The 14,296-nt window shown below is 40.1% G+C and overlaps 1 protein-coding gene across 1 annotated transcript; it reads left to right on the top strand.

Annotated features, from left to right (window-relative positions):
- Positions 1-1,520: 1,520 nt before the first annotated feature.
- SSMEM1 (serine-rich single-pass membrane protein 1) lies at positions 1,521-9,173 on the top strand. Its single transcript, XM_005868947.2, has 3 exons — positions 1,521-1,703; positions 6,703-6,757; positions 8,653-9,173. Exons 1-3 carry the CDS (start codon positions 1,521-1,523, stop codon positions 9,141-9,143), a joined length of 729 nt encoding a protein of 242 aa, XP_005869009.1. The 3' UTR covers positions 9,144-9,173.
- The last annotated feature ends 5,123 nt before the right edge of the window (positions 9,174-14,296 follow it).

Genomic DNA, 14,296 nt, shown 5'->3' on the forward strand with positions numbered 1-14,296 from the left:
GTCTTAATAGCAATGGTGTTTTGCTCTAGTTTTAGATTGAGAGATGAACTAACTTGAAAATTGTTCGAAGTGAAAGGGTTCTATGTACAGTCAAATTAAGAATACCAGGTTCCTCCTTACCCCATGTCTGGTTCTTACCTAAGAAGAAATTGTATACATTTGATGTCATTCACAACAGACACATGGATAATTTTCCTTTTAATGTAATCTATAAATTACTGTGCATTTATTCAAGGCTTAATAAGGAACACTACTGCTACTTGGCATTACACATGAGTTTGCTAGGGTTGCCTTAACAAAACACTACAGACTAGGTGGCTTACACAGAAGAATTTTTTTCAGTTTTGGAGGTTGAAAGTCTAAGATCAAGATTCCAGCAGAATTGGTTTCTCCTAAGGCTTGTCTCCTTTGGTTTACAGATGGACACCTTCTCTCTGGCCTTTTTTTTTTCTTCTTTTTTTTCTGTGCTTGAACATCCTTACTGTCTCTTCCTCTTCTAATAAGGTCACCGGTCATATCGGATTAGAGCCCCACCCTTATGACCTCATTTAAACTTAATTACCTGTTTAAAAGCACCGTCTCTAATTATAGACAAATTGAAGATTAAAGCTTCAATATTTGTATTTTGGGGAACACAGTTCAGTCTATTACGCATTAGAATGTGTATGTTAATTTACAATCATAAGAGACTGAATAAAATGAGTACTTCAGAGACTAAGATTTAAAGACATTAAAATTCTGTATGTAAAGAAAGTATAGTACAGCCCTGGCCATTGTGGCTCATCGGCTGAGCGTTGTCCCATGCACCAAGAGATGGCCAGTTTGATTCTGGGTCAGGGCACATGCCTGGGTTTGGGGCTCCATCCCTAGTAGGGGGTGTGCAGGAGGCTCTCTCTCTCCCTCTCCTTCTCTCTCTCTCTCTAAATTCAATTTAAAAAAGAAAATACAGTATTGACCATTGAACAAAATGGGGATCAGGGGCACCAACCTCCTCACAGTAGAAAATCCAAGTATAACTTTTGACTCCCCTAAAACTTAACTACCCTCAGTATTTGCAGGGGTTTGGGTCCCAAACCGAAATCCAAGAATGCTCAAATCCCCTATAGAAAATGGCATAGATCAATGCATACAGTCAGCTTTCTGCATCCTTGGGCTCCCAAATGCAGATCAAAACATTACAGGTATTTATTGGGGAAAAAAAATCCTAATAAGTGAACCTATGTGATTCAAACCAATGTTGCTTAAGGGTCTTTTATATATACAAATTTCAGGGATAGGGGGACATAAGACAGAACACACTATATTAAGTTATGAGGAAAGACCATAAACTTTCATAAAAGTAATTTAAGTAAATCTCCAAAAATTTAGGAATCTAAGAAAGGTTTGTCAGTTCCTGTCACAGTTGCTGAAGTGTATGTCATAATAGGTTGTCAAGGAAGTTGTCATACATGTGGAGTGAAGTACTTCCCAGCCACTGTCATCCATTTGAGCATGTTTTACTTTTGAAGCAAGAAGCCCTCATGGGAGAACTTCTTTCCTTATTTTGGGCGGTGGATCCTCCCCCCAGACCTCTAACTTTTAGCATTCCAAGTCAGGATCATGAGTGCTGGCAGGATGACTCCTGCGGGGCAGTAGGGACCTTACTCTTCTGGTATTTTGTCATTATATTGGTCTTGATGTTCTTCTCTCGAGTTCCTTTCTGGGTAGGATATTCTTTTTATTTTAAATAATATGTTTACTGTACACTAGGTGTTTTTTTTCATTAAAATAAAATTCACTTTACTTTGATGAAACTACTTTTTTAAAGTTTGTTTTCTAGTTTTAAAAACAATACAATCTTATTGTAGAGCAGTGGTTCTCAATCTTCCTAATTTAATACAGTTCCTCATGTTGTGGTGACCCCCAATTTCAATGTTACAAATTGAACATAATTAAAGCATAGTGATTAATCACAAAAACAATATGTAATTATATATGTGTTTTCCGATGGTCTTAGGCGACCCCTGTGAAAGGGTCGTTCGACCCCCAAAGGGGTCTCGACCCACAGGTTGAGAACCGCTGTTCTAGAGAATCCAAGAATATAGAAAAGGATGAAGAAGAAAATTTAAACTACTGTAATCCTATTTCTTAGAGATAACCACTGTTAACATTTTGTAGTATGTTCTAGTTTTTCTTTTTCTCTATAACAATATATATTTCTCCATTTCTCTATCTTTGATCTTACATGGTTGGCATTTATGTTATAGTGTATAGTTTCATATCCTGCTTTTTAAAACTTGATATTGTAACACTTCTCCAAATTATATTCACACAGCAGAATTCTTAGTGACTGCATACTTTTGTTTTGTCTGTGGTTGCACCATAACAAATCTGCAATTTTGAGATATTGAGGTGGTTTGTACTTTGTTAATATGCTGTGTAATGCTGGGATAAACTTCCCTACTGGTTAATGACCTTGAAATTCCTTGTGTAGCCAGGTAATTTTAATTACAAATAAAAAAGTCGTTTTATTTATTGGATATGTGTTGTAATATTTTGGGGATTTTAGAATGGGGCAACATACTCTCAGAATAGAATAAGCTACAGAACTAAATGAAACTAAACAGAACTAAAGTCGCTACTCTAGACCACCTCCTAGCAGAAAAAAAAATGCCATCCTCTTAGGAATGAGGTAGCTCAGTTTATCAGGACTGTTATGTTCCAATATATAATGACTGTGACCAAGCTCTTGTAAGTCGCTGACATGGGATCCTTGCTGGCCATTAATACCAGGTTGACGATTAATCAAACCACCATCATTTAGCATTGCAGCCAGAACCCTGGGCTGTCGGTGGTCAGCTAGACTGAGTGCTATATCAGCTCTAGATGGAGAGGAGGAGGTTTGTTATGTCTATGCCAGCTGGATTCCATTATAATAATCAAAGACTCTTTCCCTCGTCATGTCTTCCCCCTTAAGAAGTTTCATCTAAAGCAGGGGTCCTCACACTTTTTAAACAGGGGGCCAGTTCACTGTCCCTCAGACCGTTCGTTGGAGGGCCGGACTATAGTTTAAAAAAAAACTATGAACAAATTCCTATGCACACTGTACATATCTTATTTTGAAGTAAAAAAACAAAACGGGAACAAATACAATATTTGTATTTGCATGTGGCCCGCGGGCCGTAGTTTGAGGACCCCTGATCTAAAGTTTAAATGCTTCATAAGGTAGATACTTTGCCAAAAGGAGATTTAGAAGCAATAGCTTATACGTATCTTAGACTCCCTAGCTAAGTATATTGAATTTGTCTGGTCTGGCAAGAAAAGCTACTTTAGAAAATTAACAAAAAATTGAAATTGATTCCTGGCAATTTCATCATGAAGACCACTTAAGAGACCTAAGCTGTGTTCTTCTACTCCCTTGCTTCTGTCATAGTCATAGTGACCCAAGCTTCTAGGACCTCAAGATTGCATAGGGCAGTGGTCGGCAAACTCATTAGTCAACAGAGCCAAATATCAACAGTACGACGATTGAAATTTCTTTTGAGAGCCAAATTTTTAAAACTTAAACTATGTAGGTAGGTACATTGTTATTAACTTAATTAGGGTACTCCTAAACTGGCCTTTGCTAAAAACGTCCTCAATCTGATTGAGGTACGTTTGCTGAGGTCGACCCCTTCCAACTTTCCCATCCACACTCGTCTTGTATACTTGTTTCGTCTATCTCCTTTCCGAAAACCGACTTCTGCGCATGGGCCACGAAGTTTCAGTTGCACTGTACGTGGGCGCCAGCACGTGGTATTTTGTGGAAGAGCCACACTTAAGGGGCCAAAGAGCCGCATGTGGCTCGCGAGCCACGGTTTGCCTACCACTGGCATAGGGTCCAGTCTCCTGTTTGTTAAGCAAGTTAGATATCAGTTATCTATCCTTTTTAAAATTGATAAGGCCCAAAGAAATTAAGTGACTTGTCCAATCTCACACAAACTTGGGAGCAGTAAACCCAAGTTTCCTGCCATATCATTTGTTTGCTTCAAAGCATAGTTGAAATGTTGAATTAATTTATTCAGTGCTAATTAAAACCTTAATTATCTTAGAAGTTTCATCTTTTATTTTGTTCAGCTGCACTGCTTCTTCTAAAGGGTCCCAGATTTGAAATCTGAGAATCATATGAGGACTAGTCAAGGAGGATGGAATTTTTCCTTCCCTTTGAACTTCATTTTCTCTGCTAAACTATAAGCCTTTATTTACAAGTAATGGTAAAAGTGTGATGGAAGTGTGGTGGTAATTATCCTCAAACATGAAGCACACTGATTTCCTCTGGATTTGCCACTTTTTAAGAAATTATTTTTAGTTGGGGGGAGGAGAGAGAGAGAGAGAGAGAGAGAGAGAGAGAATGAGAATATGAGAAACACTGTTTGGTTGCCTACTATACATGCCCTGACTGGGGATCAAACCCACAACCTGGTATGTGCCTTGACCGGGAAACCAACTGAGCCACACTGGCAAGGGCTGGATTTGCCACTTTTTAAGATGCATTTACCTTTTGCTTTCAGAGACTATATATGCTGCGTTTAGCTTATATATTTGTTTAGTGTTTGTTTGGACAGCTGATCAATGATTCTCTCTCATCATTGATGTTTCTATCTCTTCCTCTCCCTTCCTCTCTGAAATAAATAAGAATATATTTTAAAAAAGAGAAAGGAATGGGCCAAAGATCTTAGATTGCAATTATGAATACCCAAGTATGGCACTTTTCAACCCAAAGTGTTTGATTTTACATAAATTCATTTTTTCTGTATTTAGACAATTTGAAAAATTAGAGGGGAAAAATTACTTTACCACTCAAAGTTAGCCATTGCTAGCACTCCTGGAATCCTTTAAAATCTTTTTTCTTTTCATATTTTTAGCTAACTTGTGATCATACTGTATATACAACTTTGCATCTTGATTTTTAACTTAATATTATAACATTTATTTCTTCATATTATAACATACTTTTACCATAATCATCTCCACAACTATATATTATATGATTGTATAATTATACTGCATTTAATTAACCATGTCTATTTTTGAATTTTGTATTTTATATTATCTGAATTATACTGTGATGAATATTTCTGTACACAAAACTTTTTCTCTTTGGGGGGTTATTTCCTCGTGAAAAGTTCCCAGAAGAATTATGTGTCAAAAGTGTTATGAGTATTCCTAAAATTTTTGATATATTCTGAAGGAGGAGGAGCTTTATATTTGTACCAGTAGCCCTGCCCATGAATCCTTGCGCCAGTAGGTGCTATGGCCCTCCTGTAGCTCCCACTCCTCCTCCCCTACCCCCCTCCTCCCCATAGTTTGCTGCCCTGCCCCCTCCTGTAGCTCTCCTGCAGCTCGCTTATACCTGTACCTCCTACTTCGTACCTCGCTGGCCCACCCTCCTGCTGATCTGTGATCTGGTCGTGATGCACTTGGTCATTATGCCTCAGAGTGTAATGACTAATTAGCATATTCCTCTCTTATTATATAGGATTATTTGACAAAACCATCTTCAGCATGAAAAAGTAGGAGGCTGATCTGATAAATGGGACAAATACATTTATGTTGTATTAGGCAGAATATTTGAAATTGGAACTATTCAGAGAAATCTATTTATTCTGGTTGCCATATTCACAGATAATGTATGTTTTGGTTGCATTTTGAAGGAAAGTTTCTGAAGGATTTAGGAGATACTAAGTCTATGAATTGAGGTAAAGATCTGAAAGAATTATTGATAATGTGACTTGATAAAATGCCCTTTAAAAAGTAATTTAAAGTCCTAGCTGGTTTTGCTCAGTGTTAGAGCATCAGCTTGCGGACTTAAGGGCCTCGGTTTTGATTCCCGGTCAAGGGCACGTACCTTGGTCAATGTTTCTCTCTCACATGGATGTTTCTCTCTACCCCCCTCCTTCCTCTCCCTTCCACTCTATCTAAAAAATCAATGGAAAAAATGTCCTCGAGCGAGGCTTAAAAAAATTTTTTTAAACAATTTAAAACACTAATCATAGTATTATCAAATCTCTTTTTAAATGATATTTCTCTATAATATGAATACAGAAAAACTTTATAACCTATAGCCTCTTATCATTATTATTTTCCCTCAAGTCTTTGTTCCTTTTGCTTGGTTCAAACATTTTGGTAGATTCTGCTATCAAAGTATGGTCTTCCTAATGGGCAGCAGAAGTGAAACTGAAAAGCAACCAACTATGATGACTATTGTGTGTGCCATTGAGTGACTCTAACTCCTGGTGACACTATGAATGAGTGGTGTCCACAATGTCCTGTCCTCAGCAACCCTGCTCCACTGCTGTAGACTCATGCCTATGGCTTCTTTGGGGAAGTCGATTCATCTCGTATTTGGCCTTTCTAGTGAAGAATCCGCTATCTTCTATATTCTCTGCCTTCTTATGATGTGCCCAAAATAGGAAAGCTTCACTTTTGTTATTTTTGCCTCCAGAAATGTTTCAGGTTAAACTTGCTCTAGGACCCACTTGTTCATCTTTCTGGTGGTCCAGGGTATCCATAGAGTTTTCCTTCCACACCACATTCCAGATGAGTCCATTTTTTTTCCCTATCAGCCTTCTTTACTGTCCAACTTTTGCATCTGTACATATTAGTTGGGACTATGAGGGTGTGAATGATCTGAGGGTGTGTATGATGTAAGATCACCATCACTAATCTATATTTCTGAAACAGATGTCTGAGAAGAAAAAGGATGAAGATAGTGGGACAAGCACTTCAGTAAGTAAAGGTGAGAGTTGGTGCATATTTAGTATTGGACTTTGATGAGAGAACTATGTTGTGAGTGTGGAAAGCAAGCAACAGAGGTGAACAGCCAAGCGTGTTATAGGGCCTCCCCAAGACCTGTGGCAGCTTATTGGACAAGCTCCTTGCTTTAGTGCAGGATAATTTAGCTGCTTTAATTTAGTAGGGGCTATGAATTACTGGTAGGTAAAGCTCAAGTTCTTTTCATTCCTCAGCATTCTCCCTTCACACAGCTTCCTTTTTAGGATTATGAGCTGTAAATAACATCTTTTTCAATAACCCATAAGCAGTTATGTGCTGGAAAATGTTTAACAATTGACTCTCCAAAGATGTGTGTATACATTTTTAAAAAATTACTGATATAAAGGATGTATATAACATAATTTACAAATAATCTATATAATAAAAGCCCAGCGACCATTAGGGTGGAACGACCGGATGACCAGAATGACTGGTCGCTATTACGCACACTGACCACCCAGGGACAGACACTCAATGCAGGAGCTGCCCCCTGGTGGTCAGTGTGCTCCCACAGGGGGAGCACTGCTCAGCCAGAAGTTAGGCTCATGGCTGGCGAGCACAGCTGCGGTGGCGGGAGCCTCTCCTGCCTCCATGGCAGTGCTAAGGAGCAGTGAGGCAAGTGGTAAGGAGCGAGCAGGAGGGCAGTTAGGAGCGAGGGGTCCCAGATTGCAAGAGAGGGCGCAGGCTGGGCTGAGGGGACCCTCCCCCATGCACGAATTTCATGCATCGGGCCGCTAGTAAAATATATAATACTCTTTGTGGTAAATTCCATATAGACCACTGATTCTCACAAAATACTCTCCTTGATTTTTACCAGACTCTTGCATCCTTAGCCAACTTATGTCTGCAATTGATCAACAAGTGTAGTTCCATTATGAATGTTACTTTCCCTAAAGAGTAATATGAAAGAAACAAGATGTATGTTGGAACTTAACTTGGTTGTCAATGATGTGAATGACTTCTTGGCAAATTGGATAATAGCTTTAGAATATTCTGGAAGAATATTTCCTTAGTTTTTGGAGGTGCTATTCTCAATGTAATGGCTATAGGCATGATACTTTTAAATGTAAATCTAGGTTAGTACCATGTTCTCCATCACTTTAAACCTAGACAGTCAACAAAACCATAAAACAATGCCTGACTTTTGGCTCTTGTTGATTTTTATCCTTCCCAAACTGATTTCAAGTCACTAATATGTCACTGAACATGGAGCTGGGAAGGACATGCACAGTAGCACATCATTATGTGGTATTTCCAACACCCAACAACAGACAAATAGCTTCAAGAGCATACATCATAATAAAATGTAATAGAATAATTAGGAAGTAATGTTTTGAGCATTATGTTTATTTGTAATAAATTGATGTAATGGTAAATGTTGATAGTTTAATTTTTTACTAATGTCTGTGTTTAACAACTATCTCACAAAATTTCTGAAAGCTTAACTAAGTTATTGACCAGCCAATTCCAGTACACCACTGTATAAAGAAAAGATTCTTTTTTAGTTTCCTGCTACCCAAATCACATTCATATAAACACGTGAATCTTTAAGACTTCAAAGGAGAAAAGGGTCCTTCTCTGGAAAAGTTTAGAGACTTTCCCCTTGATCTTATATCAGGGCTCATGAAACTTCAAAAGTCATATGTCAAGCATCTATTTGACCTTCCGGTATTTGGAAGATCTGGTATGGTACTGGAAAATGCCGTCAGCTGCCAACACTTGCAAGTAAGTGGAGAAAAGTGGTGGCTTGGCAAATGGCAACTAAGAGTGAGCCCACACATGTTATAGGCTCTTAGGTAATGTGAAGGTATGGTAACCAACAATGTGCCTAACTTGTTGATTTGTTTCATTGATTGTTAGCAAGCAAAGATACTTCCCGTAAGTGGCAAAACGAAGATGGTGCCTGGGACTCTCCACAAAAGATGAAAAAACCAAAGCAGATCCAGCTTACTCCTATAACTGACTCAGAAGTGGCTTTGGTAAATGCCTATCTTAAACGAAGACGATCTATGCACCATTCTCAATTCAGCCAGGTGAATCAGACCCAACCTGACAGTGATACTACTGAGTATGACAGTGAAGAATCTGACTCCGGAGCCTCCTCGTGGAAGGAGAGTGAAAACGAACACCCATCATCAGCCGGTATTAAAAGAAAAACAGTTCAGAGGCAAAAGAGCGTGGGAAGCTACCAAATCAGGGAAAGGCCCTGCCTCCACTGCAAAGCCATGAGAACCAATGAATGGTTGGCACGCCATTTCCTTCAAAACACAACAGCAACAGCCCCAAAGAAGGGAGATATTCAAGAGGAAAATTCTGTACCTGAGATTAACACAAAATTCAGTAAATTTTGAATTTTATCGAGTCCTTACCTTATTTGATGCTAAATGAAAGAGATAAAACAGGAAAAATCACCAGAGCTGTAGGTGAGGAGGCTTTTTATAATAAAGTCTCTCTATTAACAACAACAAAACCCTAGCCGGTTTGGCTCAGTGGATAGAGCATCAGCCTGCAGACCAAAGGGTCCCGGGTTCAATTCCCGTCAAGGGCATGTACTTCGGTTGCAGGCTTCTCCCTGCTTGCAGGCTCCTCCCCAGCACCGGCCCTGGTTGGCTCATGCAGCAGGCAACCAATCTCAATCCATGTGTTTCTCTCACGTCAATATTTCTGTCTGTCTTTCCCTTTCTCTTCCACCTCTAAAAATTCAATGGGAAAAGATCCTTGGGTGAGGATTAAAAAAAAAAAATTAAAACAACAACAACAAAAATACTTGGAACCCAAGAGGTAAAATTTCAAATAATTATTTGTCCAAAAACAGGCCAATGAATTTGTTTATGGCACCATTGGAGCATCAGAGATCTGCATCCACTATCTTTTTTTTATTCAAAAGAGCACAAGACAGATATTTTATCCCTTGAGTAAATGTATTTTGTTTAAGGAAGCTCTTTAAAAATATATTTATGTTCAGAACCATTTACAATTATTCATATGTTTTGATGATCTGACTGACAATGAGTTAAGTGAAGTTGGTTAGAATAGAATTGGCCCATATTCTCCAGGTCCATATTTTCAGGTGACTAACTCTATCTGAGCTGTATTGCTGCACATGCGTCAGCTGGAGGCTGGTGAGGAGGAGGAGCTCGAGAGCCTGGAATAAGATCTCTGATTCTTGGAGTAGACCAAGGAGGGAAGGTAGACCGAGAAGGGCAGCTGGCCCATGGGCTGTCCATTGTTATTGTCCAAAGGGCAGGGCAAATGTTAAAAAAAAATTTATTCTGACACTTATGGTAAGGAAGACTTTATTCAACACTATTGTTACAGGGGTCAAATCTATTGCAATAGAGGAGAGAAATCAAGCTCTACTCCAAATACAGCAAGGACACGCCATGATTTATAGCCAAGGAGCAGGGTAAGGGGGTCAGTGAATAGAAATTATTAGGAGGAAACATCAAGGATAAGGGGTTTCTGCTAAACTAACCTAATAGAATTCTTGGTGAAGGCAGGCCAAGGACTTACACATCAAAGATGGAAGATGAGGAACTCGATCAGATGTCAAGGGTGATCAGAGCTCAAGGGTGGATGGGACACTCTCACTAAACCTACTTAGCAGTATTTTTGCTAAAACTGGGCTGGACAGGCCAAAGATAGGATAGACAACCGAGTTGAGATCTGGTCAACAAGAGGGCTCAGAAGAGCCTGACTTAAAGTTTGGTCTTTGTCGAAAGTTAGCTGTAACCTAGACATAGTTGGGGCTGGGCTTTCCAGTTAAGTGGGGATCCCAGCAGTGGGAAACTCAGTAGGCCTAGGGGAGGGGGTGGCCATTCTGGCTATCACTCTCTAATGGCAGAACCCAGCTGGGATAGAAAATGAAACCCAGATTCCAGAGAAGAGGGCTGGCCAGGATTGATAAGCAACAGAGACTCTGGTCACTAAGCTAAAGTTCAAAGAAGGGCTTTAGGTCTTAGGGGAGGACTTAAGTGCAACATATGATAAAGATTGCAACATAAGGACTGAGCCTTTTATGGGAGGGAAGATCACAGAGCTCTGACACAGGGCTCATGAGTCACTGATAACAGCAGCTTCCTTAACTGATTGCTGTACAACAAAGAGACCAGGAGGGCAATGTGGGAGCCTCTACCATCAGAACTAGAGTCCAATAGGCTATAGAGTCCAGGACATGGGGGCTATTTCTGAGCTTATTTGAGGAGACTGTCTTATTCAGATTGCCTCACAATTGAAACAGGTCTACCTTTTCCATGTAGACGTCCTTTACTTCTCCACACCCTCCTCCACTGTGTTCCCTCAGGCAAATTCAGTAGGCCTTTTCTAATGCTCCAGTGCACATTGAAAAATCCTCCATATCAGCACCCTTAATATTTTAATGAATGTGTTTGTTAGTTATATATATATTACATATGTATATATATGTTGGCAAAAGTAGGTTTACAGTTTGTATGGAAAAATACATGCAGGTTATGATTATTACAGTAGCTTTATTCACTCTCTGTTTCATGTACTCAACTGTAAACTTACTTTTACCCACTCCTATATATGCATATATACATACCCTTAAAGGTAGAGTCCATGATTTGTCACCTTTGTATTTCTGTGACCCAGTACAGTGCCAGACATGACAGATAAATAATGCAGTTGAATAGATATACAAAGGGATGCACAAATTCAAAAAGGAGGAGCCGAGGAAAGCTAGGTGACAGAGAAAGCAAGGCAGAGGCCAAGATCTAAAACTTAATAAGTATGATATTTCTAACTTGATAAGATCAAGATCTTATTTTGTTTATCTAAAGAGCACCAACACAAAACACAAAAGACAAACAAAACAAGTAAAAATATAGTCGTAGTTTGCAGAGGCAGGATTTAGACCCAAGTATTCTGGCTTCAGAGTTTGGGCTCTTAATTACTATGATTTAACCATTATTCTCTGAAGATGGAAGATCCTGATTTTAAGGTAAGTTAATCACTACCTCCTACACAGCCATAAGTGATGTCTAAGCAGATATAATCTTACCAGGAAAAGATGACTATTATCTAGATAACAGAGTAAGGGAACATGCCCCAAATGTCTTGCTTGTGGGTTTAGAATATAAACCAATGACACTATTTTCTGAAGAGTCATTTATATCGAAGACTTACTTTTCATGGTTTTTTCCATGGGGCTAGAACAGATCAGAGTTAGGGGGTAAAAGCCACCTAGAGGAAGAAGGAATTAGGGTTGAGATAAACCAGGGCCTCTAAGTATGAGGGGATTAACTAGGGTAATCTGTGAGTACATTAAACTGAAAACAGAGCCAAACAAAGCCAAGGAAAGAAATCCACTGGATCAAAGGACTAAGGCAGTGGATCTCAACCTTCCTAATGCCGAGACCCTTTAATACAGTTCCTCATGTTGTGACCCAACCATAAAATTATTTTCGTTGCTACTTCATAACTGTAATTTTGCTACTGTTATGAATCGTAATGTAAATATCTGATATGCAGGATGTATTTAGGCAACCCCTGTGATAGGGTCGTTCGACCCCCAAAGGGGTCGCAACCCACAGGTTGAGAACCGCTGGACTAAGGCAAAGGCGTGGGATGAGGAGTGAAAGCATAGCTAGGCATGTTGGAATGGGATTAATGAGCAAGGTACAGAGCTATTGATGTGGGAGACAGTTCATGGAGCCAGGGCTGCAAACTCTAGTCTTGGCTGGATGTTGCTTGTATGCAGTCTGGTGTGGGCTATCAGGGTGGGGTCCCTGAGCTGCATAACTTCTCCTTTTCAGTTCCCCCTTGGTAAATGGGATAAATGAGGCTGTGTCTGGTTGCAAACTGCTTGGGTGGCATGGAATCCCTGGGCTTGCCTCCTAGTTGTGGCCCTTCCATGCAGCTAACTGTTCAGAACTAATGTCCGCTTACATCAAACATCATAATTCTTGTCAGGAATTGCCATGCAGGGAGCTATGTGATGCAGGGAAAAGTCTAACAGAGATGGAAATGAGCTAGTAGGTAAAATCTAAACAACAACAACAATAATAATACTGATAACACTAACATTTAGAGAGTGCTTGCCATAAGCCAAGCACCGAGGTAAGCATTTTGTAAAGATTATTTACCCTTCACAAGCCTGCAGAATACATCTTTTCCCAATTTTATGGATAAGGAAACTGAGGCTTAGGGAAATTAAATGATATACCCAAGGTCATAAAGCTGGTTAGTGTGGGGGAGCTGGGTCTTGTCTGACCACAAAGATTTTGTTTTTACCATGATGATAATACATTATCTGTGTTCTCAATGGAGAGCGATTAGATAAGAACTTGGGAGAACTATACCAAATACCAAACTGAATCCAAAGTGAACAGGGGCCTGTTAATGGAAAATGGAGCAGAGTCAGAAACCGAGCAGCCATGGGAGCAGTTTAGTAAAGCTGGAGGGGGCTCACACTGTTGAGTGGAGAGGCTGTACAACATAGGGTCTTTTGGGGAAAAAAAAAAGGGAGCGGGAATAGAAAATTAGCTGGAAAGGTTGGTGAGGGTAAGCATGAACTTTGCACTGAGTATCTATACTAATAAAAGGGTAATATGCTAATTAGACTGGGAGGCCTTCTGGGAGACCTTCCGGATGCTCTTCTGGACAAAGCCATGGTGGCGGGGCCAAGGCAGAGGCGGTTAGGGGCGATCAGGCAGGCAGGCAGGTGAGCAGTTAGGAGCCAGCGGTCCTGGATTGCGAGAGGGTGCAGGCCAGACTGAGGGACACCCCCCCCCCCGCACGAATTTCATGCACTGGGCCACTAGTCAAGGTATAAGAGGCAGTGAGGTTGATGACCAAGGATTTGAGAGGAGAATGGGGAGAGGACAACATCCAGAAAACCAGGTAGCAACCACTGCTCTTCCCCACTGCCATCCCTTTCTCCCAGGAAGGAATACTATCTCCCAGCAGATGCTAGAGTAGTTTCCAAAACAGCCACCCATTAATAGAGTGTGAAATCAAATTTAGTGGGTTGTGACTAGCATTTATTAGAAAGTAAGTAGAAAATAACAGAGTATTGCACATAATAAGGGTAAGTATTGTTTCTGTTCCAGTGTGTGTGTATTCAGTTGCAATTCGAAATGTGTTTCTTACTATGGCAAGAAAAGAAGCCCCACAAAGCCAGTGCTCGGGAGTAGCTTTCTTTGCAGATTTTCGGTGTTAACCAGCTCTTCCACTGAGTGAGTGAAGGCAGTTGTCACTCTCTGCATTTTTGATGGTTGTACGCTAGCCATTAGTAAAATCTTCATCCATACCAGCGGTTCTCAACCTGTGGGTTGCGACCCCTTTGGCGGTCGAACGACCCTTTCACAGGGGTTGCCTAAGACCATCTCGCATATCAGATATTTACATTATGATTCATAACAGTAGCAACATTACAGTTATGAAGTAGCAACGAAAATAATTTTATGGTTGGGTCACAACATGAGGAACTGTACTTAAAGGGCCAGAAGGTTGAGAACCACTGATCCATACTATAGGATGG

This window comes from Myotis brandtii, unplaced genomic scaffold (genome assembly GCF_000412655.1).
Source record: "Myotis brandtii unplaced genomic scaffold, ASM41265v1 scaffold280, whole genome shotgun sequence".
Taxonomy (NCBI): Eukaryota; Metazoa; Chordata; class Mammalia; order Chiroptera; family Vespertilionidae; genus Myotis; species Myotis brandtii.